The sequence below is a fragment of the Benincasa hispida genome, chromosome 11 (genome assembly GCF_027475165.1).
Source record: "Benincasa hispida cultivar pf3 chromosome 11, pf3_genome.v1.1, whole genome shotgun sequence".
In the NCBI taxonomy this organism is placed as follows: Eukaryota; Viridiplantae; Streptophyta; class Magnoliopsida; order Cucurbitales; family Cucurbitaceae; genus Benincasa; species Benincasa hispida.
The window spans coordinates 21,840,115-21,865,134 of NC_143488.1; the positions used below are offsets into that span (position 1 = coordinate 21,840,115).

General features: G+C 29.6%; 1 protein-coding gene and 1 long non-coding RNA gene across 2 annotated transcripts; both read left to right on the top strand.

Moving 5' to 3' along the window:
- The first annotated feature begins 9,785 nt into the window (after positions 1–9,785).
- LOC120089925 (alpha-farnesene synthase-like) lies at positions 9,786–14,319 on the top strand. Its single transcript, XM_039047368.2, has 7 exons — positions 9,786–10,095; positions 10,292–10,568; positions 10,690–11,059; positions 11,147–11,365; positions 12,586–12,727; positions 13,585–13,833; positions 13,930–14,319. Exons 1-7 carry the CDS (start codon positions 9,982–9,984, stop codon positions 14,230–14,232), a joined length of 1,674 nt encoding a protein of 557 aa, XP_038903296.1. The 5' UTR covers positions 9,786–9,981; the 3' UTR covers positions 14,233–14,319.
- An 8,338-nt stretch (positions 14,320–22,657) lies between these two features.
- LOC150032474 (uncharacterized) lies at positions 22,658–24,246 on the top strand. The gene is made up of 2 exons (XR_016524707.1): positions 22,658–22,867; positions 24,007–24,246. It is a non-coding gene; the product is annotated as an uncharacterized LOC150032474 (long non-coding RNA).
- The last annotated feature ends 774 nt before the right edge of the window (positions 24,247–25,020 follow it).

Genomic DNA, 25,020 nt, shown 5'->3' on the forward strand with positions numbered 1-25,020 from the left:
ACTCCTATTTATTCTAAGTTTTAGTCTCCCATACTGCACCTTGTTGATATTTTGGTGTAGTTAGTTGGTCATTATTTGGTTAGGCCAGTAAATTTAGTTAAAGATATGCTTGTTAGAGTCAAAGGCCTAACTTTTCATTATGATTTTGAACTAATTAACATGAATTTTGACTCCCTTTCTTCTAAATTATTTGTGCTATTATTGAAGTCAGAAATTTCGTGCATTCAGAATTTTATTATTATTATTATTATTATTTTTTTTTTTTTTTTTTTTTTTTTTTTTTGCGTCTTGAAGGAGCTAACTTTTGGAAAATTTTCTATGGGCTAAAGGTAAATTTTGCTATATTTATGATTAGTTTTAATGATTAGTATTTTGTAATATCTTAATGTCATTTTGCTATATATGTGAGGATCTCAAAATAATATGAGAATACTTATATCTAAATATTAAGGAAAATAAAAAAAAACATGTTCAATTAGAATATTTATATCTAAAGATTAGTAAATTAAAATAATATTGTAATGGATAACTTGTTTGTTTAATTGACAAAAATGAAATTTGTTTATTTAAGTTATGTTAGGCAACGTTTTTCTTTACTATTTATCGTTCTCATTCTTCTATTTTTTATTTTTAAAGAACATGCTTGCTTGGTAATCTATCTCATTTTTTATTTTTTAAATTTTAAAAATGTTTTTAATTATAATTTTGGACTAAATTACTATGGGTTCGTTTGATAATATTCCTGTTTCATGTTTCCTATTTTTGTATCTCATTTTTTAAAAAACTAATTTTTTATAACCGTTTTTGTTTCTTGTTTTTAAAATTTGAGAAACATTTCTAAAAATGGGGTCAAATTCGATAAATTACAAAAAGTAGTTTTCCCCTATTTTGTCTCGGTTTTATTATAATTTATTTCTAATATGAACAAAAAAAAGTAGGGTTCGTTTGTTGGCAGGTTGGTAGGCAGCCTCCTTCAAACTTTTTCTAACTTCATTGTCTTTGGTTTGATACTTCATAAAAGATAAGGGGGTGTTTGGCTCACCAACATGAGTTAAGTTGAGTTGGTATAATATACCAACTCATTGTTTGATCCACCAACTTTAAAAGTTGGTGGACTTGAGTTAGTATATTTTATCAACTCATCCCAATTCTCCCTTCTTCCAATGTTTTTATGGCTTCACCCATCGACCAATGTCACAATCCAAGAACTAACTCTGGACTCTGACAACTACCTTCGATGACAACTCCGGCAACCAACTCTAGGCTCCGATAACCACCTCCAATGAAAACTTCGACGATAAAATTCAGGCTTCGAAAACCACCTCAGATGATAACTCTAACGACCAACTCTGGGCTTCGACAACCTTCGCACGATCAACTCTGACAACCAATTCCGAGCTCTGGCAACCACCTCTGGTGACTCAACTTAGATGACCACCTTCGCACTACCAACTCCGATGACCAATTTTAGGTTTCGACAACAAACTCTGATGACCAACTCCGATAACCACCTTCGTAGGCTTCGACAACCACCACCGACTACAAACTCTGATGAAAAACACCTTCAATGACCACCTTTGAGCGAGCAACTTCAACGACCAACTCGAGGCTTCGATAACCACCTCTGATGACAACTCCAATGACTAACTTCGGACTTCGACAACCTTCGCATGACCAACTCCGACAACCACTTCCGAGCTCTGGCAATCACCTCTGATGACTCAACTCCGACGACCACCTTCGCACTACCAACTCTGATGACCAATTTCAGGCTCCGACAATAAACTTCGACGACCAACTCCGATAACCACCTTCGTAGTCTCCAACAACCACATCTAACTACAAACTTCGATGAAAAACACCTTCAATGACCACCTTTGAGCTAGCAACTTCGGTGACCAACTTAGGGCTTTGATAACTCGATGACAAACCCCGATAGTCAACTCAAATAACTTCATGTGATTAACACTTGGGCTCCGATAGCCACCTTCGACTACAATCTCCGAAAAAATTCATCTTTGATGATCAACTTCAACGACCACCTTCAACTTCAACTCCAAGATTTGAAAGCCACCACCGATGATAAACTTCGACAACCAACTCCAATACCACCTTCATGCAACCAACTTCAGGCTCTGGCAACCACCTCTAACTACAAACTCCAGTTAAAGCATCTTCGATAATCAACGTCGACAACCACTTTCGATTATTATAAGACTGATGACTGTTAAAGTATGTTGTAGGGTTGTTGATTATATAAAAAAATATATTATTTTGTCAACATTAAGTGCAATATTTATACGTAAATAATCGTAAAAAAAAGTATTTTTATTTGATTGAATTCACAATTCAAATGTGTGTAAGAATATTTAGACAAAGAGTAAGTATGTAGTTGAAGAGTATGTAACATATAAAGATAACATAAAATGAAAAAAAAAAATTCGGGATTATTTTCCAGCAAGAATTAGTGAAAAATAAAGATTTATTTTCTGATAATTCTCCAAATTTAGAGGAATTAAAAATGAAATTGTTAAAGAAATGTGGTGACATTCCATTGGTTGCTAAGATGATGGAAGAGATTTAATTAAAAAAAAAATCATTATATAGTAAAAGTATAGAGCAACAACATGAAGAAGAAGAAAAATAAGAAGATGGCAATGAAATTCATGGAGAAAAATTAGGAATCAAAAGTATTGATTTCTCATTTTATTTAACCATATTTCTACTATAAATGTAATGGTTTAATTGTTATTCATTGCCAAAAAAAGAAATAAAGAAAAAGAAAGAAAGAAAGAATTAAAAACATATTATTTAGAGTTCAAAAAACTAGAGTTAAAAGAAAGAAAGAAAGAAAGAAAGAAGGAAGGAAAGAAAGAAAGAAAAGTTTTAACAATTAAAAGAAAAAAAATAGCAATCCATATTTTATTAAAACAAAGATGAGTAAAATTACTGAATTAAAAAGTTATAAAAAAAAAATAGTAAAAGCATATTATTTAAAGTTCAAAAAACTGCATTAGATATCCCAAACATATGAGCTAAACTCTGCACCCCACAGACATGAATTTAGGGCCAAATAACTCTGTACCCAAACACAGACATATGAACTCCACGGATGTATGAACTCCACAAACATATTAACTCCATACATCCTATCTCAACTTAGTGCCCCAAACAACCCCATAAGTGAGATTTTTTTAATTTTATTTTCTTGTTTTCCAGTTTTTACATTTCTTTCTTTCTTGTATTATTTTTTCTATATTTCTTTCTTTCTTTTATTTATATTTTAATTAAATTTTGGAATTTAAACTTTTCCATATTTAGATCTATATATTGTTTGATTTTCAAATTTCAAATTTTTAATACGTAGATTTAAATATTTTTTAAATTTTAAATTTTTATCTTTGTAAGATGCATGTTTATATATTAGTCTAATTTTATTTTTTATTTTTAGTACCTTCGAAATTGGTTAGATTTTTACAATATATAAATTTTGAGTACTTAGATATTATTTTTCAAACACAACGTCGACATTTACATTATAATATAATTGAGATGAATTTGAGTCGATATCATTTAAGACAAATGACTTAAGTGAAAAATAATATTCCAAATCAAATTTTAGTAACATATAAATGATAGAAGCAATTGCATTATCTTTATTAATTTTAAATCGGGCTTATGTCTGTTTGATAATGTAAATGTTAAATAATTATTTTTTTTTATATTTTAATGCATGCTATATATTTTTATTTTACATAATTAAATTATATTTAAATATGAAAAGAAAGAAAGTTTAAACAATGAAAAAGGAGAAAATGTAAGAAAAAAAATATAAGAAACAAGAAATAACAAATGATTATCTAACAAGTTTTTGTTTTTTTTTCCTCAACAAACAAGAATCATAAATAATTACTATAGGTATTTTATAGAAAACAGTAAATAAGAAACGAGAAATAGAAAATGAGAAACGAAAACGTTGTCAAACGGTCCTACATTTTTCTCCATCCCTTCTTTTTTCTATTTATTAGTATTTATATTGGTTCTATTAACAACATTCTAGTACTGTAGTTAGTTTGTTAGTATATTTTGTATACTATAGTTAGTATGTTAGCTATATTTAGCTTTTTTTTATTGTTATACCAAAAATTTATTAAAACAGTGATACTATTTCAAATCATTTTATTAAATAAATAAAAACATTTAATCAAGGCTCCTAAAACCAACTACAAACAAAACATTTAAAACATTAAATTTTTGGTCTGACATTAAATTATAGTTTTAAAACATTTAAATGACTAACAAAAAAAACATAGACTGAGCGAAAGCGGTTTTTCTTGTTCCTATATGGCTCTGACACGGGTCTGTCTATCACTCGTTGATTGATTCCTATCATTGCTTGAAAAATATAAAGGAGAAAGGATAAGTATAACAATACTCAGTAAGTGACCCGCTACTAGGCCCTCTAGGTAGCCTGTTAACTACTCTATCTAGGTACCACCCATCATATCCGCCTTGGTGATCCCAAAGGGTCACACATCAATCATAAACGTGATCCTAGAAGAACATGCATCAATCATAGTGTTTATCTCAAAATAACACAAATCAGTCGTAAAGTGAACCTGAAGGAACACACACAGTCATAGTTGTGTATCCCGAAGGTACACAAACCAGTCGTACCGTGAACCCAAAAGAACACGCATCAATCATAGTGTTTATCTTAAAATAACACAAATCAGGCGTAAAGTAAACCCGAAGGAACACGCATAGTCATAGTTGTGTATTTCGAAGGTACACGAATCAGTCGTACCGTGAACCCAAAGGAACTTGCATCAATCATAGTGTGTATCTCGAAGGTACAAGAATCAGTCATAACGTGAACCCGAAAGAACACACATTAGTCATACTGTGTAACCCGAAGGTACACGATTAGTCATAAATATGCACATATACAGTCATATGTGTACAACTGCCCAGATAAAAAAAAGTTAACAAGAATCCTATAACTTAGCATGCATTAGTTTTCGTATAACTTGTGTGTTATATTTACAATCGTTTATCTCAGGGGTAAAATTACTAATATATTCTTAATCAATTGTACATATCATCATGGTCGAAACAGTTCATTCAGTCAATATCATTAAATCATGCAGTTTAATCAGTCAGAAAAATTAACAGTCCAAATAGTATAGAATAATCAGTCTAATCAGTCTTAGTCCAAACAGTCTAAAGTAAACAATCCAAGTGATAGAGACGACTGATTCGAAGGCGAACCAATAAAAAGTTACTAACCTCAAATTTAAATTAAAAAATAATCCAAAAATTTCAAATCTCTTATCAAATTAATCTCAAACCAATAAACTTCTCCAATTAACTTATTTTGGGCTCAAAACCATAATTAAAGGGAATATACAATCTAATAGTAGAGATAAAGTACATCATTTCAAGTAAATTAATCAAGTTTTCCTTTAAACTGAATTAAAATTCCAATTCTTTACAAACATCATTCAAATAAATTATCTTGTCTCGAAAATTAAATTTTTAGTCCGCTCAAATGTCAAACATTATGGTATTTTTAAAAATTAAATTATAGATAGAATGTAGATAGATATAGAGTTATAGATTAAAGATATTATATTATATATAACTAAATGTAATAATTTGTTGTAATACTATACATAAATAAAATGAGGTTTTTTTTTTTTTTTCTTCATATTCTAATTCTAACCTCTTAAATTACACATCATTGAAGAAGTAAAAGTAGTGACGTTTAGTACTTAAAAAAATTATGAGAAAAAAAGAATTTTGATATTTTTTTTTGTCATTACGAAAGATTAAATGTGTAATAACTATCGAGTTAATTTATGTAATCTAAGATATAAACAAAATAAAACGTTCCATATTCTAAGATTATAAATTAACTGATTTAAATTTCACATAATTAAAGATGCAAAACTCGTGAGAATACAAGACTTTTGATATTTTTTACATTCATGTAATAGTTATTTCTTTAGAAGAAACTTGTAATAATTATTGAGTTATCTATTTATTACAAAACTACCCTCATGTTGACAATTATTGCCAATTAATTGTAGCGCTTTATGAGAGACATATATTTTATATATTTAAAATTTGACATGGGACAAAATAGTCCATTATGATAATTATTAAGGTAATTGTATTGAATAGCATTTTTAGGGACAATAATTAAGTTTATAGCAATATTTTAAAGAATTTTAAATAGCAAAATCTATTAGTGATAAGTTTTATCGCTAATACACTTTTATCATTGATATAATCTATTATTGATGGACTCTTACTAGTAATATAATTTAACACTAATACATTTCAAAACCAAAATGGTTGTATCTATCCAATTTTTTTACATTATTATATTTACAGTTCCGTATGTTCTTATCCATCGCTGTCAACAAGTGTGTGGTCTATAGTTATTATCACTTGATATTTTCATTAGATATTATACAGAAAAGTAAGTGGGTCCATGAATAACGTGGACCACATATTTTTTAGTGTGAGAAGACGTGTTCATGTTTTTTTAATAACATAAAATTTTGAAACTTCGAAGATATCTATGGTTATAACCCCTTATCTCTTTTTTAGTACTATAAATGTGGTATGCGACTTTGGACAGCAAAATTCTAGATAAGAAATGCATGTCAATACACCATTAAATTGCACTCATTTTGCGCTTTTTCTTTTTCTTTTTTTCTTTTTTCTTTTTTTTTTCTTTTTACCTTTATAAATTATAATATTTAGATTTTAACTTTCTTACATCAAATTGATTTGATTAGTAGTGACTTATATAATATTAAAGTAAAATATCTATCAAAATTAACTTTAACCTTAGAAAAGAATATATTCCACCATGTTGAAGATCTTACATTAGAAAGATTAGAAGACAACAAATTCTTTATAAGATACAGATAAGTTACTCATCTAATAGTCATTTGGTTTTGATATAAAGATTTATACTTTTCTAGTATATATGGTAAGATATTTTGGTGTAATCACCTATTTTTATCTAGCTCTCTATTTATGTAAAATTTACGGCTAGATTGCTCATGATTTTGCACATTTGGTTTTGATATAAAAGCTTATGCATTTCTAGTAAAATATCTATCAAAATGAACTTCGTTGATCTAACTCCAATGACAACATTGCATGACCAACTCCGACAATCAATTTTGGACTCTGACAACCACCTCCGACAACAAACTCCGATAACGAACTTCGACAGCCACCTTCGTAGTCTTAGATAACCACCTTTGACTACAAACTTTGATGAAAACTAGCTTCGATGACCACCTGCGAGCGAGCAACTCCGACGACCAACTTTAGATTTCGACAACCACCTCTGATGACAAACCTCCCGCAACCAATTCCATTACCACATTCATGTCACCAACTTCGTGCTTCGACACCTATCCCCCATTACAAACTCCAAAAAACTTATCTTTGACGATCATCTTTGTTAACTACATTTGCACAACCAATTTCGACAACCAACTTTGGGATCTGAAAACTATCTCTAACGACAAACTCTGGTTACCAACTCCAATACCACCTTCATGTGACCAATTTTAGGCTCTGACAACAACCTCCAACTACAAACTTCAGCAAAAATCATATTTGATAATTAACTTCGACAACCATTTTTGATGATCAATGATCAAATTGTGGCATGATTCTAACCAATCCTAGAGTTTAGGGGCGATTTGTACAATTTTTCCTTTCAAAAATTATTATTGGAATATTGGTATTTTAAGGATTCTCATCTTTTTAAAAGCCAAGAAACAACTTTTTATTAAACTTTATATTTTCAACCGTGGAAAAACATAAAATACTTTTTAAAAAGAACTTTGGAGAGCATCCTTATCTTTTGAAAAGACGAGGTTGTAATAAACCGGTTTGGTTTGAGATCCAAATTTTGTTTTATAATTTTCAAGTTTATTGAATTCAGTGAATATGTGTTTGACACAAAACCCGAATTCTGTTCCTGAAAACTGTTTTCAGATTCTGTGATTTAACAGTGTAAATTCTGAAAACAACATTTCTATGTTTTCATTGTATCAAAAATTTGAATTTTAAAATTTAAAATGCATAATTATATTAAATAATGAAGTATTTAAAGAAATAGTATATATTTGTTATAAACTCGATATTTATTATGTAATATATTATAAATTACGTTAAATTTCAAATTTGTTATTAATATATTATCAAATATGGCAAAAATCATATTTGATAATTAACTTCAACAATCACATTCCATGATAAATGATCAAATTTGAAAATTTCTGGTATGATTCTAACCAATCCTAGAGTTTAGGGGTGGTTTGTACAATTTTTCCTTTAGAAATTTCTTACTAAAATATTGCTATTTTAAGGATTCTCATCTCTTAAAAAGCCAAAAAGCAACCTTTTATTAAACTTTATCTTTTCAACAGCCGAAAAACATAAAATATTTTTTAAAAGAACTTTGGAGAGCATCCTCATCTTTTGAATAGATGGAGTTGTACTAAGATATTAAGGACCTGTTTGGTTCGTAGTCCAGATTCTATTTTATCGTTTTTAGATTTATTGAATTCGGTAAATATGTGTTCGGCAGATAACCCGAATTCTGTTTGTTCTTTGTGTTCTAAATAATATAAAATCTGAAAACAACATTTTTATGTTTATATTGTATCCAAAATTTGAATTTTAAAATTTAAAATGCATAATTATATTAAATAATATTAAAAACATTTAGAAATATAGTATGTCATAATATAAACTCAATTCATTTTTTAAAAATATTCAAATATTTATTATGTAATATATTATAATTTACGTTAAATTCAAAATTCGATCTCTAGGTTAGGATAGTTAAAAGTTAGTTCATATGGTTCTAAAATTTAGATTTTAGTTTCTATGGTTTGATAGAATTTCATATACAGTCTCTATAGTTTGTTAAATCCTTTTAAATAATATCTACCACAATGATTATTTATGAATTTTTTATCTAACCAAATCAATCATAAAACCTAAATTTTAACTTCTTCCAAATGATAGGAACAAAATTTTCAATTTATCCTATAAATTATATATTAGTACAATATAATAATTTTACAATTTTTTTAGCATAATTCATGTTCATAAATAAATTATTAATAGTTTATTATCAATTAATATTTAGTGGGTAACTACAACTAGTTTGTAATTATTTAAATTAAAGTTCAAGCAACCTCATAAAATACAACTTTTTTTTTTCATTTTAATTCATTATTTTCAAATTTTTGTTTTCAAATTCTCTACCAGACAAGTCCTAAGGTATTAGAGCAACCTCATGCTTTCAAATATTTGCACATAAACTTTTATATGTTGTTCGGTTTTAAAACTTAAAATTGTTGGTATATATATTTTAAATTTTATTATTTAAAATTTTCAAGGTACATTATTATATATTATTTAAATTTTTAGTACATTTAAATTCGATTAGAATTTTACAATATATAAATTTTGCTCACTAAAACATGTATTTAACCTTATTTTAAAATTGACAATATGAATATAGCTCAACCAAACATAATACATGTACCATTTGTCGAGGTTAGAGTTTCATATCCTCAACCCAAATATTATTGTACTAAAAATGAAAAACCCTTATTTTAATATTTTACAACCTACAAAATTTACAAAGTAATATTATTGAGTTGCTATCTAAGTCAAATGACTCGAGTGAAATGATATTTGGGCAGTATTTAAAGTGTGAAAAGGGATTATCATTTATCTAAAATCAAGTCATACCAACGAAGATGTAATCAAAAGGTCTCTGTCGAACCTAAAGTTAATTCCTTCATCATTCCCATTATAAATATGGAGCCCATGTCTTCATTTTCTCCCTCACCACAAAGCTAACGCTAATTCCAACGCCAAAAGAATACGATTAAAAAAAAAGACCATTTTTTTTTTTTTAATAAAAACATGTGTTCGAAAGTATCAGCTGTTCCTAGCTATTCGGAGGTGGCTCGAAGGTCTGCCCAATTTCAAGCTAGCGTTTGGGGAGATTACTTTCTTTCCTACCATTCTCTTCCTCGGGTGATTATTTACTATTATTTATATCTACTAATTTCATGGGACAATTTCTTGATCTTATAATATTTGGATGTCAAAGAAATTCATAAGATATTAAATTAGTTATATATTATGTAATTATTGCTTAAACATTTAATTGCTTTTTTCATTTCTAGGTAATGTTTGGCATTTTGATATAAAATTTTGGTAAATTTTTCAGGAAGAAGGCAACCAGTTGATGGAGAAACAGATGGAAGAATTGAAAGAAGAAATAAAATGTCAATTAATTTTTGCAACAAAAGATAAGACTGAGAAACTGAGACTCATTGATTCAATCCAACGCTTAGGCGTTTCTTACCATTTCGAAAATGAAATCCACAAAATACTTCAACAACTCCATCATATTGCTATAACTGCCAACAATGATGATGATGATCTTCACACTATCACTCTCAGTTTCAGACTTCTCAGACAACAAGGATACAACATATCATCTCGCAAGTCTTTTTATTTTAAGCAACGGGAACAAAAAATCACTAATAATTACATCACGAATCTATTGGGGAAATGGGAAAGACGTTTATTTTCGTAACATAATGTTAAATCTTGCTTCTGCAGAGCTGTTCGATAAGTTTCGAGGCAAATGGGAAAGTTCATACGATAACAATGTGGAAGAACTCTTGAGTTTGTACGAAGCATCGCAATTGAGGATGCGAGGAGAGGAAGCATTGGACGAAGCGTTTCGTTTCGCTAACGCTCGGCTAGAAGCCATAGTCAGCGACTCGGCCACCGAACCAATGGTTGCAGCGGAGGTTCGCCGCGCTTTGAAGTGGCCGCTGTACAAGAACTTGCCGAGGCTTGAAGCTAGACACTACATTGGTTTGTACAGCGAGAAGCCATGGAAAAATGAGGGTTTGCTTAACTTTGCAAAGATGGATTTCAACCAATTGCAAAAGCTTCATCAGAAAGAGATTGCTTACATCTCAGAGTGATTAATTTGAAGTTCTGAAATCTTTTTTGATTATTATTATGTTCAGAGAAACATAATTAACTGAGTTTGATTTAATTGGAACAGGTGGTGGGAAGATTATGGTTTTGCAGAAAAGCTATCATTTGCAAGGAACAGAATAGTGGAGGGATACTTTTTTGCTCTTGGGATATTCTTTGAACCCCAATTTTTAAGTGCTAGACTTATTATGACCAAAATCATTGCTATTGGGTCAATGTTAGATGACATTTATGATGTTTATGGCACATTTGAAGAACTCGAACTCTTGACCCATGCACTTGAGAGGTGGGTTTTCTTTCCCTTATTTATTTCTTTTTTTGGGCAAAAAATTTGGTTTTTTTTTCTGTTTTTAATAAACTACTTTTCCTTAATTTGTTTTTTTTTAAAAAAAAATACTCATATTCTTTTTAAAATTGCAATATTATCATTGGTACTTTTATAAATATTTGAAAACTACATCTAGAATAGAAATCCGTTAGAAAGTTTAAAAAATATCCTTGGAGTAGACTTCCATAAGAATTTGGGATAGAAATTGAGAATTGGTGTGTACGTGTGACAGTGACTCGAAACAATGTTGATGTGTTTCAAAACCCAATTTTCGTTATTAATCACCGTTATATCGTTCTATATCTCAATTTTCATTCAACATTATAACTAATAATTTCTATTATAATATGATAGTTTTAAAACATTTATGAACGATTAAGGATAATATTTATGATTAAAAAATTAATATATATGATAGTTTTTTAAACAAATGATAACTTTTGAAGGTAATTTTTCTAATTTAACCTAAATGCCTAGACTTTGAAAAGTTTCAATTTTACGTTTGAACTTTGAAATTTGTTTCACAAAATACTCTTGTGGAGTGTTTTTCTTTTTATTTATTTTTTTTTTCATTAAAATAAGATGATAATTGACCGAGCGACTAATTGACCCTTAATTAATTACGTAAAAAAGTACCTTCGTATGTTTTTTTCTTCTTTACTTCTTAAAAATGAAATTATATCAAATTCTCATTTAAGTGTTGTAAGTAGGTCTTTGAAGAATAATAATATAGAAACAGAACCTTCCACCAACTTGTATATAAAAATCATTTCATTTTTATCAATTAAACTCGTTCTTAAATCATATTGAACTAAATTTAAAATATATACTTGATTTTAATCATTTTATCTATATTGTACTTTAAAAAAAACCAAATATTAAAAATTTTAGAATAATTTTAATAAAACAGTTTTTCAACAAAAATAGAAGAGTTAAAGGAATTCATTACATGGAAAAATTAAAATAAAAATGAAGTTAAAAATTAGAATATGAACAAGATTGAATGAAAAAAAGTTTTTGATGTGTGAAATTAATTTTCTAATAAAATGTCCATAGTGATGATTTTATTTGAATGTTGTCTTTTCAAAAAGAAAAAAAAATTATAATTCAACTTTCAAGTTTTAAAAAATATTTTTGAAGTAAAAGAAATGAAATAATGGAGTTTCTTAATTTTGCAGATGGGAAAAGAGTGAGACAGAGCAGCTCCCAAATTATTTGAAGATGTATTACGATGCTTTGCTAGATGTTTTTGATAAAATTGAACATGAAATGAGCAATCAAGAAACAACAACATATTGCATCCATCACATGAAAGAAGCGGTATGAAATTGATAAAAAAAAACAAGAACATTAATATATATATATATATATATATATATATAGAAATAGCCGGATATCTTTAAAACTCGTTTGATAATCATTTGATTTTTTTTAAAATTATTTTGGTGCTCGTAGAAAAATGAAGTAGATAATTAACGAGTAGGTAGAAATAGTGCATGCATACTTAATTTTCAGAAACCGAAATTATTGTCTTTTTTATTACAATTTCTTTATGGATCTTTGCAGAAAACATTTGAATTCATAGAAAATTATTTTTTATAAAAAACAAGAACAATCTCGTTTATGATAGCTACTTTTAGAAACACGATTTTAAAAGTGGATAACAAAATCTACAAATCCATGGGTAATTATAGGATCTAAAAGCATAATTTTCAAAAACTAAATACAAAAGAATTGATGTTGGATTTGGTAACTATTTTATCTTTTAAAAAAATAAACTTATAAACCTACTTCTTTCACCAGAAATATTTATTCCTTTTTTTTTTTTAAAAAAATTTTTAGTTTGTTTCCAAAATCAAAATATAGTTTTTAAACACTTGAATTTAGATAAGAATTCGACTCTTGTACTTAAGAAAAATGCAAACCGTTGTAAGAAATATAGAGGAAGTTATGCTTAATTCATTTTAAAAAATCAAATGATTACTATATGAGATCTAAATAGTTATCAAATGAGAAATAAATAAGTACCTTTTAATGTATCAATTATATAGAGATAACATGTTTAGACACAATAAGAATAATTCTAGTAATAATAACAATGATAAATAATGAAGAAATACTAATAACTTTAAAGTTTAGGGACAATTCAACACTAATTAGGATTAAATATTTTGTAGACAAAAGAGCTTGGAAGGGTGTTTTTGGTAGAGGCAAACTGGTGCAAGGAAGGATACACACCAACTGTGGAAGAATACTTAGATATTGCTTTAATATCTTTTGGCCACAAATTGCTTATGGTAACAGCTCTCTTGGGAATGGGAGATTTGGGCACACAACAAGCTGTTCAATGGGTCACCTCCATGCCTAATATTCTCAAAGCTTCCACTGTTATTTGTCGATTCATGAACGACATGGTTTCGCATAAGGTTGGCTAGCTACCTACCTCCATCATTATTATATCTACAAAATAATTTGCTTATGTTGCTAAAAAATATATGTTCGTTATCGGTTTTGATTCGTAGTTTGAACAAGAACGAGGTCATGTGGCTTCTGCCATTGAATGCTACATGGAACAGAATAGTGCATCGGAATACGATGCCATAAATGCATTACACAAACAAATAGATGATTCTTGGAAGGATATAGTCGAGAATTATTGTGTTGTCACCACAAATGATGAGGTCCCAAGGGCTGTTCTTAGGAGAGTTTTGAACCTCACAAGACTATTTAATGTGATATACAAAGATGGAGATGGCTATACACAATCTCAAGGCTCCACAAAAGCTTATATCAAGTCTTTGCTTGTCGACTCTGTCCCACTCTAGGGCTTTTCAATTCAAAAGCTGTCTCATAAACATAAAAATGATACTTTTATATATTTTTATGATATATAATATATATATATTGTTTAATCAGGTATTTTATTATAATGTTCTTATCAAATACTATCAATAAACGTGGTCTATACTTATTAAGTATGTGGTCCATGAATAATGTGTACTATACATTTTTAATGTTAAAAAAAACGTATTTTTTTATAATATAAAATTTCAAATTTCAAGATATATGTGATCATATACATCTCTCTTATTTAATACAATGAGAGATTTACCACATGCAATGTACATTTTATTTTTAGTTTAATTGACACCGTATAATTTCATATTTATATTGATATTTTTTTTTTGGTCAATAAGAATGATTAAACGTGCAATAACTATTGAATTAATTTATGTAACTTAAGATATAAACAAAATAAAACGTTTCGTATTCTAAGATTATAAATTAACTGATTTAAATTTCACATAATGAAAGAAGCAAAATTCGTGTCAATACAAGACTTTTGATATTTTTTACATTCAATATGATTAATCATGTAATAATTATTTCTTTAGAAGAAACTTGTAATAATTATTGAGTTAAACATTTATTATTGAGAAAAAGATTATGTCAGTTCAACTATGTTTATGTTGGTAATTGTTGACAATTAATTGTAGTACTTTGTAAAGTGACATATATTTTGTATATTTAAAATTTGACATGGGACGAAATAGTCCATTATGATAATTCTTAGGGTAATTGCATTGAATAGTATTTTTAGGGACAATAATTAAGTGTATAGCAACATTTTAAAAAATAGCAAATATAGCAAAATCTATCAGTGATATAATCTAACATTGATGGACTCCTGCTATCGATATGATCTAACACTAATAGACTTCGAAAGCAAAATCTAATTTTGTTATCTACCAATTCTTTTGCATTGTTATATTTGCAGTTGCCTATGTTCTTATCCATCAGTGTCAACAAATGTGTGGTCTATTGTTATTATCACTGTCGGGTTTTTTGGGGCATCGAGTTGAGATAGGATGTCTGAAGTTTATATATATGTGGAGTTAATTTGTCTGTGTTTGGGGTGCAGAATTGAGTTCATATGTCTAGGGTATCTGATGTAGTTTTTTGAACTCTAAATAATATGCTTCTATAATTATTATTTATGTTTTGATACTTTTTTATTCAATAATTCTACCAATTTTTATTTGAATAAAATACAGATTTCAATTATTTTCTTTTAATTTTTAATTTTTAATTTTATTATTATTTTTTTTTTTTGCCAAAGAACAACATTTAACTCATTACATTTTATGTAGAAACATGGTTAAATAAATGAAAAATTGAAACGAAATCAAAACTTTTGATTCTAGCTAATGTTTCTCCATGAATTTCATTATCATCTTCTTTTTCTTCTTCCGATTGTTACTCTATATTTTTACTATGTTATAAATTTTTTTAATTAAATCTCTCTCATCATCATAATAGCCCATGGACATCACATTTCTTCAATAGTTTGACTTTTATTTCCTCTAAATTTGGAAGATCATAAAAGAACAAATATATATTTTTCACTAATTCTGGATGGAATGTTTCAGGAAAAAAAAACTTTTCATTTTATGATTTTTTTTGTTATATGTTACATACTTTTCAACTACATATATACTTTTCATCTAAATATTCTTAATACTCATTTGATACATTAATTTATTACGTATAAATATTGCACTTAATGTAGGCAAAATAATATATTTTTTACATAATCAACAACCCTACAACATACTTTATCAGTCATTAGTTTTATAGTAGTCGAAAGTGGTTGTTGAAGTTGATTATCAAAGATGACTTTTGCTGGAGTTTGTAGTCGGAGGTGGTTGTCGGAGCCTAAAGTTGGTCACATGAAGGTGTATTGGAGTTGATTGTCAAAGTTTTTCATTAAAGGTTGTTTTCAAATCCTGAGTTGGTCAAGTGAAAGTGGTCGTCGAGGTTGATCATCGAAGATGATTTTCACTAGAGATTGTAGTCAGAAGTGACTATTGGAGCTCGAAGTTAGTCGCATGAAGGTGTTATTAGAGTTGGTTGTCGGAGTTTATCGTCAAAGATGGTTGTTGAAGTGTCGAGTTGGTGATTTTCATTCGAGTTTGTAGTCGGAGGTGGTTGTCGGAGCCTACAAAGTTAGTTGTCGGAGTTGGTCATCGAAGTTTGTCCTCAGAGCCAATTGGTCATCAGAGTTGGTAGCGTGAAGATGGTCGTCAAAGTTGGGTCACCGGAGGTGGTTGTCAGAGTTGGTCGCCTGAAAGTTGTCAGATCTCGGAGTTGGTTACTAGAGCTGTCATCGGAGGTGGTTATTAGAGTCTGGATTTTTGTCGCCGGAATTGTCATCGGAGGTGGTTGTCACTCGGAGTTCGTCACCAGAGTTATCATCGGAGGTTGTTGTCAGAGTTCGAAATTAGTTCTCGGAGTGTGACAGTGGATGATAGATGGAACCATTGAAAACATGAGAAGAAAGGAGAGTTGGGGTGAGTTGATAAAATATAACACTCACTTCTACTGACTTTTAAAGTTGGTGGACCAAACAAAGAACTGATATATTAAACCAACTCAATTCAATTCATGTTGATGAGTTGATAAAATATAGCACTCAATTCCACCCCTAATGTTCTCAGTAAATAATAAGAAAAATACGTGGGTCCATGAATAACATGTACCACACATTTTTGTGTGTAAAAACGTGTTCATTTTTTTAATAACATAAAATTTTGAAACTTCAATATATTTGTGGTTATAACCCTTTCTCTCTTTTTTAATACTATAAATGTGGTATGCAACTTTGAATCTGAAAATCCTAGATAAGAATTACATGTTAATTTACCACTAAATTAAATATGACTGAATTCAGTTGAACTTAATTAACATTCAACGGCTACTTTGAACGCTTATCTATGACATTTATGAAAATTGAATTAAGGCTATATCTATATTTCTAATATTATTGCTAAAAGAAATTCAAAATATTTTATTTTAGTCACATAGAAATTGATAGTCGTTTAATTTTTAATCATCACATCACATCTCAAGTTTTATCATTTAATCTTTTAAAAGTAATGCAATTAGTGAAAATTTTAAATTAAATATGAAGTACAACATTTTAATATAGAGTTATAGATTAAGGATATTATATTATATATAACTAAATGTAATAATTTGTTGTAATACTATACATAAATAAAATGAAAATTTTTTCATATTCTAATTCTAACCTTTTAATTTACACATAAATGGAGAAGTAAAACTAGTGAGATTTAGTATTTCAAAATTTTGAGGTTTAGTATTTTCAAGGCATTCATTTTCTGTATGGTTGGCGGTTAAAAATAGATTGGGTACTTAGGATTGGTTGAAGAGATGGGATCAATCGGTGGATAATGCTTGTTTGTTCTGTTTGGGTGAGGTAGAATCCAGGAATCATCTGTTCTTTGACTGTGTGTTTGGACATGAAATTTGGGAGGGTTTGGTGCGCTTGTTGGGTTTGTCTCATCGTGTTGCTTCATGGAATGTGGAGTTGAGTTGGGTGTGTGTCAGGTGGGGTCTGGTAAGGGTTTGAGGAGTAAGTTATTTAGAATCTTCTGGTGTGCGTCGATTTACTACGTTTGGCAGGAGAAGAACCGTCGGTTACACGGAGGTCAGCCAAGATTGGTGTCTACTGTGTTTCATCTTATTGTTTCTATGGTTCGTGCGCGTGCTGCTTCGTGGCGGATTGATCTTCATGGACTTATTTAATTTGTCTAATTTCTTCGTTCTTTGTTTGGATACATTACTCTATTTTTCCAGTTTCTGAGGTCCCCGGATTGTGGGGTGTTTTTTTGTTCTTCTCGATGTTTTATTATTTTTTTGTATTGTCCTTTTTGGTTGTTTTGTTTTTTCGCCACTGTACATTTTTGTAGGTGTTCCTTTTTGCTATGGTGCCTTGATCCCGAGTTGTGGAATCCCTCTTATTGTTGTATAATAATATTATCTATTAAAAAAATATTATGTTAATTTATATAACTTAAAAGATATAAATAAAATAAAACGTTTCATATTCTAAAATTATAAATTAACTGATTTAAATTTCACATAATTAAAGAAGCAAAACTCGTGAAAATATAAGACTTTCGATATTTTTTTACATTAAATATGATTAATCATGTAATAATTATTTCTTTAGAAGAAACTTGTAATGATTATTGAGTTAACTATTTATTATAGAGAAAAAGAAAATGTTAGTTTCACCACGTTCATATTGGCAATGGTTGACAATTAATTGTAACACTTTGTAAACTTTGTAAATGACATATATTTTGTATATTTAAAATTTGAAATGGAACGAAATAGTCCGTTATGATAATTCTTAAGGTAATTGCATTGAAAATAGTTTTTAGGGACAATAATTAAGTTTATAACAACATTTTAAATAATTGTAAATATAGTAAAATTTATCAGTGGTAAATTTTATCGCTAATAGACTCCTACCAGTGATATAATCTATTATTGATGACTCCTACTAGTGATATGATCTAAAATTAATAGACTTCGAAAGTAAATTCTAAATTTTATTATATCTACCAATTTTTTTTAATTATTATATTTTGTTCTTATCCATCACTATCAACAAGCGTGTGGTCTATAGTTATTACCATTTAATGTTTTCAAAATATTATACAGAAAATACGTGGGTCCATGAATAACGTACCATACATTTTCTAGTGTGAAAAAACATATTCATATTTTTTAATAACATAAAAGTTTGAAACTCTCTTTTCTTACTGCTAGATTGCTCATGATTTTTGCACATTTTTTGCTAACTAAATTAATTGCTCGTCTTTAACCTAAACATCCTTTGTTTTAAGGGGTATTTGACTCACAACCATGACTCATACTAACTCAATATTTGACCCACCAAATTTAAATGTTTGTGGAGTTGAGTTGGTATATTTTACCAACTTAACCCAACTCTTATTTTTTCTAATGTTTTCAATGGCAACATTGATATTGTCTGTGACTATTGTTGCCACACCTTAGGAACCAACTCCGAGCTCCGATAATCACATTTTTTTACAACTCCAACGACCAACTTTGATGACCAGTTTAAGGCTCTGGCAACCACCGCTGATGACAAACTCCATTGACCCAACGCTGATGACAACTTCGCACGACCAACTCCAACGATCAATTTTTGGCTCTGGCAACCATCTTTGACAACAAACTCCAATAATCAACTTCGACAACCACCTTCGTAGGCTTCGACAACCATCTCTGACTATAAACTCTGATGACAACCAATTTTGATGTCCATTTACGAGCGAGTAACTCCAACGACCAACTTCGGACTTCGACAACTACCTCTGATGAAAAAACTCCTGCAACCAATTCTATTACCATTTTCATGTGATCAACTTCGTGCTTCGACAACCACCTTCAACTACAAACTCCAAAAAAAATTATCTTCGACGATCAACTTCGATAACTACCTTCGCGCGACCAACTTTGGGCTTTGAAAACCACCTCCGACGACAAACTCCATCCACCAAGTCCAATACCACCTTCATGCGACCAATTTCAAGCTCTGACAATCACCTTCAACTACAAACTCTAGCAAAAATCATATTTAATAATCAACTACGACAACCACTTTCGACTATTATAAGACTTATGACATATGTCGTAGAGTTGTTGATTATATAAATAATAGTATTTTGCCTACATTAAGTGCAATGTTTATACAATTTGTAAAACATATTTTTATTTAGTTGAATTAACATATCACATGAGTGTTAATCATATTTGGAAAAGTATGTATATAGTCGAGTAGTATGTAACACATAATAAAAAAGAAATAGTAAAAAATGAAGATTTGTTCTCTAATATTCTCCAAATTTTGGACGAAATGAAAGTAAAATTATTGAAGAAATGTGGTGGCATTCTATTAGCTACTCAGATGACATGGGAGATTCAATTAAAAAAAATTCATAACAAAGTAAAAATACAAAGCAACAATAGGTTGAAAAAAAAAGAAGATTATGAAATTCAGGGAGAAAAATTAGGAATAAAAAGTTTTGATTTCTCTTTTTTTTTTTTTCCATTTTATTTAACTATATTCCTGCAAGAAATGTTGTAGGTTAATCGCTGGTCATTATCCAAAAATAAAAAAAAAAATTAAAAATTAAAATAAAAAATTGTAATCTGTATTTTATTCAACACAAATAGATAGAATTATTGAATAAAAAAATTTCAAAACAAAAAGCAGATATTTAGAGTTATAGATTAAAGATATTATATTATATATAACTAAACGTAATAATTTGTTGTAATACTATACATAAATAAAATGAAAATTTTTTCATATTCTAATTCTAACATTTTAAATTACATATAATTGAAGAAGTAAAAGTAGTGAGATTTAGTACTTCAAAAATTTTATGAGAAAACAAGACTTTTTTTTTTTTTTTTTTTTTTTTTTCAATAAGAATGATTAGATGTGCAATAACTATTGACTTCATTAATGTAATTTAAGATATAAACAAAATAAAACGTTTCATATTCTAAGATTATAAATTAACTGATTTAAATTTCACATAATTAAAGAAGCAAAATTCGTGACAATACAAGACTTTTGACATTTTTAACATTAAATATAATTAATCATGTAATAATTATTTCTTTGGAAGAAACTTGTAATAATTATTGAGTTAAATATTTATTATTGAGATAAAATTATGTTAGTTCAACTATGTTTATGTTGGCAATTGTTGACAATTAATTGCAGTACTTTGTAAAGTGACATATATTTTGTATATTTAAAATTTGATATGGGACGAAATAGTCCATTATGTGATAATTCTTAGGGTAATTTCATTGAATAGCATTTTTAGGGACAATAATTAAGTATATAACAACATTTTAAAGAATTGAAATATAGCAAAATCCATCGGTGATAGACTTTATCGCTAATAGACTTCTACTAGTAATATAATCTATCATTGATAGACTCCTGCTAGCGATATGATCTAACACTAATAGATTTCGAAAGCAAAATCTAAATTTTGTTATATCTACCAATTCTTTTGCATTGTTATATTTGTAATTACCTATGTTCTTATCCAACACTGTCAACAAGTGTGTGGTCCATTGTTATTATCACTTAGGGGTTTTTTGGGGCATCGAGCTGTGATAGGATGTCTGAAGCTCATGTCTGTAAAGTTTATATATATGTGGAGTTCATCTGTTTGTGGTTGGTGTGCAGAGTTGAGTTCATATGTCTGGGGTATCTGATATAGTTTTTTGAACTCTAAATAATATGCTTTATGATTACTATTTTTGTTTTGAAACTTTTTTTATTCAAGGGTTGGAAGTGATTACATATTTTGGTATAGAGAGTATGTTTCACTTGGAAATTGAAAAAAAGAACCTTTAACTTATTGATATTAACGAAGATAAGTGGGAGGAAAATAAAATCAATGAAGGTTTTATTATTTTGATAGGATAAAGAAAATTAATATTTTGAGGTCAAAGGCTAAGTTGGTTTGGTTTCCTATGTTAAGAGTTCTTTGGTTGCAAGCATTTGAAATCGACTTCAATTGGTTTTCCTTCGAAAACTTGGAGATGTTATATGAAAGGAGGTATAGAATTTTATGGACAATTGAAGTTTGAAATACTATTCACCTGGATCGATGAAGCAACTCGAAAGCGAGAAGATGAGGTGAGGATTAAGTACCAAAAGCTCTTCGAGATTTGTACTTTCTTCGAGGATTAAAGTTCTAAAGATGGGAAGAATGTAACATCCCGATATTTTTAGGAAAATTTAAGTTAATTATCTCAAATTGCTGAGTTTTAGTTTCCTAATCTTTGGAATTTGGAAACAAATTGTTACAGTTGAAGAAGTTTTATTGATTAATGTGGATTCTTTGAGTATGAGTTTTAAATTAATTTGAAGGGATAATTGAATTATTTGTATAAGAAATATTGAGTTTTTATGAAATTTGAAAGGAAAAAGAAGAAATTGTGGTTTTAAGTTTTTACCCTCTTTAATATTGGAACTTGGATCCAAAATTTAATTAAAGAATTAGAAAAAGGTAATTGATTATTTGGAAGTAATTAAATCAAGTACTTAAAAAGATTTGTAAAGTTGGATTCAATGTAATTTGGAAAGTTAGAATTTAAATTTTGGGATTTAGAATTTTTGGAAAGAAGTGATTTAAAGTTGCTGAATTTACTTTTAGGTTTATTTAATTAATTGGAGAAGAGGTGAAAGATTTGAGTTTGATATGACATATTTATTAAGAAAAGGAAATATATATATATTTATATATAAGGATTTTGGAATTTAAGAAAAGGGAAAGAAATAATATTATATATATATTTGTGTGGTGGATAATTAAAAAGAAAAGAAATATGGAATTTTCAAACCCCCACTTTCTCACTTTCTCACTTTCTCTCTAGTTTAGACGAATTTCGGTTGCCGCACCATTGACGTCCACATCCTTTCCTCCGTCAAGTTGCAACCGCGCCATTCCAACCTTCATGTCGCCGGATCTTCTCATCCTTGGTCCTCCTCTCTTCCAGTCGTTGTCCTTTGTCGAACGCCGTCGTGAGGTTTGTAGTTTTGGGATAAGATCTAAATGATTTTCATGGTTTTGTTGAGGATCTTGAATACCCAGTAAATAACGTGTGTAATTATCATTTCAATCGTGATTTTGAAGATTGAATTTGAAAGTTTGAAGGAGTTTAAAAGGTCGTTAGCTTGCTGTCAAGCATAGTTAAGGTGATTTCGGCAAGAATTTTGGTAACATTTGGGGCTTTGTGACTTGTTCGGTTCGAATATACTTTACAGGAATTAAGTTATTAAGTTTTGTTGCTGATTTTGCCGTGATTAAACACTTAGGTGGGAACTTAAAGGTTAAATTTTATTTTGGTTTATGTATTAGGATTTAATTCAAAAATTGTGGAGATTAGAAGGGGTTAGTTGCTCAAATATTTGGCTCGATTAAGGATTCAAGAATTTCACAAAGATTCAATTGCTTTTTGGTTCAACCTAATATCAAAGTAAGTAATCTTACTATTGGAACTACCCACAGGAAAGACACTAGATATATGCTAGCATGATAGATGAATATTATGACAAAACGATAACATGATAGATGGATAGTATAGTATGACCAATATATGTTCTTGTTTGAGAATCTGAAAGATTTATTTGCGCACGTAGAGACTTGCATGCTAGTAAGAGGTGATACTTGATTCACTGAAGGTGTATTTGATATGAGGATATAGAGGCATATATGCATGATGTATAGCCATGATGTTGAGGTGTATATGTATGTTATAAAACCATATTATAATTATTGTGATGTTGAGATTGTGATAGTGTCTTTACTGATTAGTTGGATGCCTACTAGGTATTGTGTTTCCTTCGGGATTCACCAGAGTGTGTTTCCTTCGGGATTCACCAGATTGTGTTTCCTTCAGGATTCACCAGATATTGTATTTCTTTCGGGATTCACCAGATATTGTGTTTTCTTTATGATTCACCAGAGGTAGTGGGCATACTTAACTACAGTAGGATAGAAACCAATTTTGCATGTATGTATATGGCCTATGAGGACTAAAGTAATTTTTATGTTCCAACAGAGGTAGGCATCTAGAGGACATATATGCCTAACCCAACTCCAGTAGTGAGGTTACTTACTGAGTATTTTATACTCACCCTTTCTCATGTTTATGTTTCAAATAAGGGCAAGGACGCATTGGCGAATGACAGGAGGAATCCTTGAACGAGCCACTGGGGACCAGTGTTATACTTCCGTTCATGATATTTAGATCTCTTTCCATGTTTTTCAACTTTCAACTTGATGTTTGAAACTTACTATTAAGATTTGTTTTCAGACCTATTTATTATCATTTATGATTTGTGGGTACCCTATCGTCTGTTTTTTAATATCTAAATTTAATGAAGGTCTTTTGAGTTCAACTTATTTATTTAGCAATTATTTCACTATAAAAGGATGTAGTTTTAAGTTCCATGCATGTATGTGTTTAGTAACGGCCTAACTTGAGTCCTAGGGGGTCGGGTCGTTACAAAAGTGGTTATTAAAGTTAATTATCGAAATTGATTTTTTGTTAGAGTTTGTAGTCGAAGGTGGTTGTTGGAGCCTGAAGTTGGTCACATGAAGGTGTATTGGAATTGATTGTCGAAGTTTTTCATTAGAGGTGGTTTTCAAATCCCAGAGTTGGTCAAGCAAATGTGGTCGTCGAAGTTGATCATCGAAGATGATTTTCACTGGAGATTGTAGTCAGAAGTGACTGTCGGAGGCCGAAGTTAGTCGCATGAAGGTGGTATTAAAGTTGGTTGTCAAAGTTTGTCGTCGAAGGTGGTTGTTGAAGCCTCGAGTTGGTGATTTTCATTGGAGTTTTAGTTGGAGGTGGTTTTTAGAGCCTACGAAGGTGGTTGTCAGAGTTGGTCATCGAAGTTTGTTTTCAGAGTCGATTGGTCGTCAGAGTTAGTAGCGTGAAGATGGTCGTCGAAGTTGGGTCATCGAAGGTGGTTGTCAGAGTTGGTCGGTTGAAAGTTGTCGGAGCTCGGAGTTGGTCACCAGAACTGTCATCGGAGGTGGTTATTAGAGTCTGGATTTTTGTCGCCGGAATTTTCATCGGAGGTGGTTGTCAGAGCCCAGAATTGGTCACCGGAGTTATCATCGGAGGTTGTTGTCGGAGCCCAAAGTTAGTTTTCGGTGTGTGACAGTGACCGA